The sequence below is a fragment of a genome (assembly GCF_019968955.1).
Source record: "MAG: Porospora cf. gigantea A chromosome Unknown PgA_NODE_4275_length_2120_cov_306.765, whole genome shotgun sequence".
NCBI lineage: Eukaryota > Apicomplexa > Conoidasida > Eugregarinorida > Porosporidae > Porospora > Porospora cf. gigantea A.
Genome location: NW_027151693.1, coordinates 1 through 2,120, shown reverse-complemented (window position 1 = coordinate 2,120; position 2,120 = coordinate 1). Strand labels below are relative to the sequence as shown.

At 50.8% G+C, this 2,120-nt stretch overlaps 1 protein-coding gene across 2 annotated transcripts; it reads left to right on the top strand.

Moving 5' to 3' along the window:
• Positions 1-111: 111 nt before the first annotated feature.
• Positions 112-1,955, top strand: KVP18_000336 (uncharacterized protein; the record flags this gene model as incomplete). Of its 2 annotated transcripts, none has more annotated exons than XM_067954907.1 (2): positions 112-882; positions 909-1,955. In XM_067954907.1, 2 exons carry the CDS (start codon positions 112-114, stop codon positions 1,953-1,955), a joined length of 1,818 nt encoding a protein of 605 aa, XP_067808697.1. The 2 variants fall into 2 exon arrangements, with proteins under 2 accessions (XP_067808697.1, XP_067808696.1); XM_067954906.1 differs by having other exon boundaries at positions 112-895; positions 946-1,955.
• Between the last annotated feature and the right edge of the window lie 165 nt (positions 1,956-2,120).

Genomic DNA, 2,120 nt, shown 5'->3' with positions numbered 1-2,120 from the left:
CAGGAGGGTCTAATGCTGAACTCAATGAAGTGATATCATAATGTCAAATCCGTTCCGTAGTGTGGAATCCAATAATCCAATGTCACAACTACAAAAATTGACTATTCGCTTATGTTGGTGGGAATTCTCCTTTCAGGTTTGGCTGCAGGCCAGACGACCAAGTACAACAAGATTGAGGTTTTGTGGGATCAGGCCTGCCTTGGCAACCTTGCCGATGTCGATTTCCATGCAGGTGTCGAGGCCATGACGGGGTCCACTGGATACACCCCTCTCCTTAATCTGACAAGCGGGTCTCTTCAAAACTTCACAGCTCACGTGTCCAATTCCAGAGCCGCCAAACACTACTCTACCAAACGACAACACATTCTGGGAACTGACCCCATCACGTTGGACTTCAACAGGGATCGTATCGTGGCCGCAGCCATGATGACATCTGGGAAAACTCCACTTGACACTCCTGATTACTTCCCACACATCGTCGCTGACACTTTTACTTTCTCCGAGTCCCTCACAGCAGCACTAGAGTTAGCTCCTTGCGTGAGCCATGTTGAGGTGAATCGAGCCACAGTCCGGAAACCTGAGGGAGGTTTTGACTCGTTTGACCAGGTTCTGGCCGCTTACCACATTCAATCCGACATGACTACCGCTACGACCTCTCCCCAGTCCAACGAACCACCGTTCGAGTACCCAGTCGTAACCCCAGAGTCGGCCGAGTACAAAGCAGTCCCTTTCAATTGGCGTACAGGCATGAAGGCCTACGGAAAGAACTCATTGGCCTCACTCGCTTGGTACATGGGGGGTACTAACGAATTCAGCCTCGTCGACCATCCCTTCTACAATGTAGGCATGGACTGGGTTGAGGTGCACAAACGCATGAAAAACGTATGGTCACATGGTAGCTAACACAGTATTCCGATCCCGAGACTTTCCCCGTATACCTTGCAGGGGTGGAGAAGATCTTCGCGCCATCCGGACTCTGTAGATTCGACGCCCGGGATTGTGGAGGCGCCGACGAAGATCGAGACAGGAATGGGCGGGAAAACGACTGCTACGGTTTTGCAGACGGCGACAAAGGGTTTATCTACGATGAGAACGCCCCCAATGTCGAGGGCTCAGACCATCACCCCTCCTGCCTTGCCTCCTTGGTAGCCGCGGATCCGGAACGCTCCGCGCTCCCCTACACATGCAAGGCATGCGCTGTGTATTCCGAAATGACCCACGATACGAGTAAGCAACGTCTGGACTTTCTTCTTGCCTATAAAGACCGATTCAAGGTGTCAGTCATCGACCTGAGGCATGATCAGAATTACTACTCCCAGCAGGAAGTAACGAGACGCATCGTGGCTGGGAACGACCACGTTATGGTAATGTGTCAGAATGACGCCAAGGATAGTTTCTGCTACATCGACGACTACTCCTGCTTGCTCAACCGAGATGCCGTTCCAATCTACCCAGCGTTGTTCCCTTTCGTGAACAACCGCATCATTGCAGGGGTAACTGATGCCACAGGCAACATGTATCAAAACACACCACGGGGCGCTCAGACCACCCACGTCTTCGCACCGGGCGTCGGAATTCCCTACATGTTCGCTCACCGATATCCAACCGAGAAGAGTTATTACGACCGCCTCTGGGTTACTGATACCTGCGCGGGCGCGGCCCAGGTTGCAGCTGCCATTGCTAATGCCTGGTCCTACTTCCCAGATTTCCCCGGTCACGAGATTCACCAGGCAGTGATGGACGCGGCTCCACTGGGAAACATGAACAACAACGACGCTCATGGCGGAATATTGAATGCAGACATGCTTTTTAGAATATTCGAAACCTCTGGCCAGGTCCCTTCGACGGAGCCTGTGCCTGACATCGACGGCCGATACACACCTTCATGGATGAACGGGAGTGAACTAATGGCTTCTCTGGGGACCACTTTGTCTTTGATTTTATTTTTGGTGTAACATTATTTTATTTTTCGTTTTATTTTTGGCGAAACATTATTTTATTTTTCGTTTTTCGTTGTTAATGATTGGATCGATGTGGTTCACGGGTACGGATTCCATATTACGACATCACTTCATTGAGCGCACACATCACTTCATTGAGTTCAGCATTAGACCCTCCTA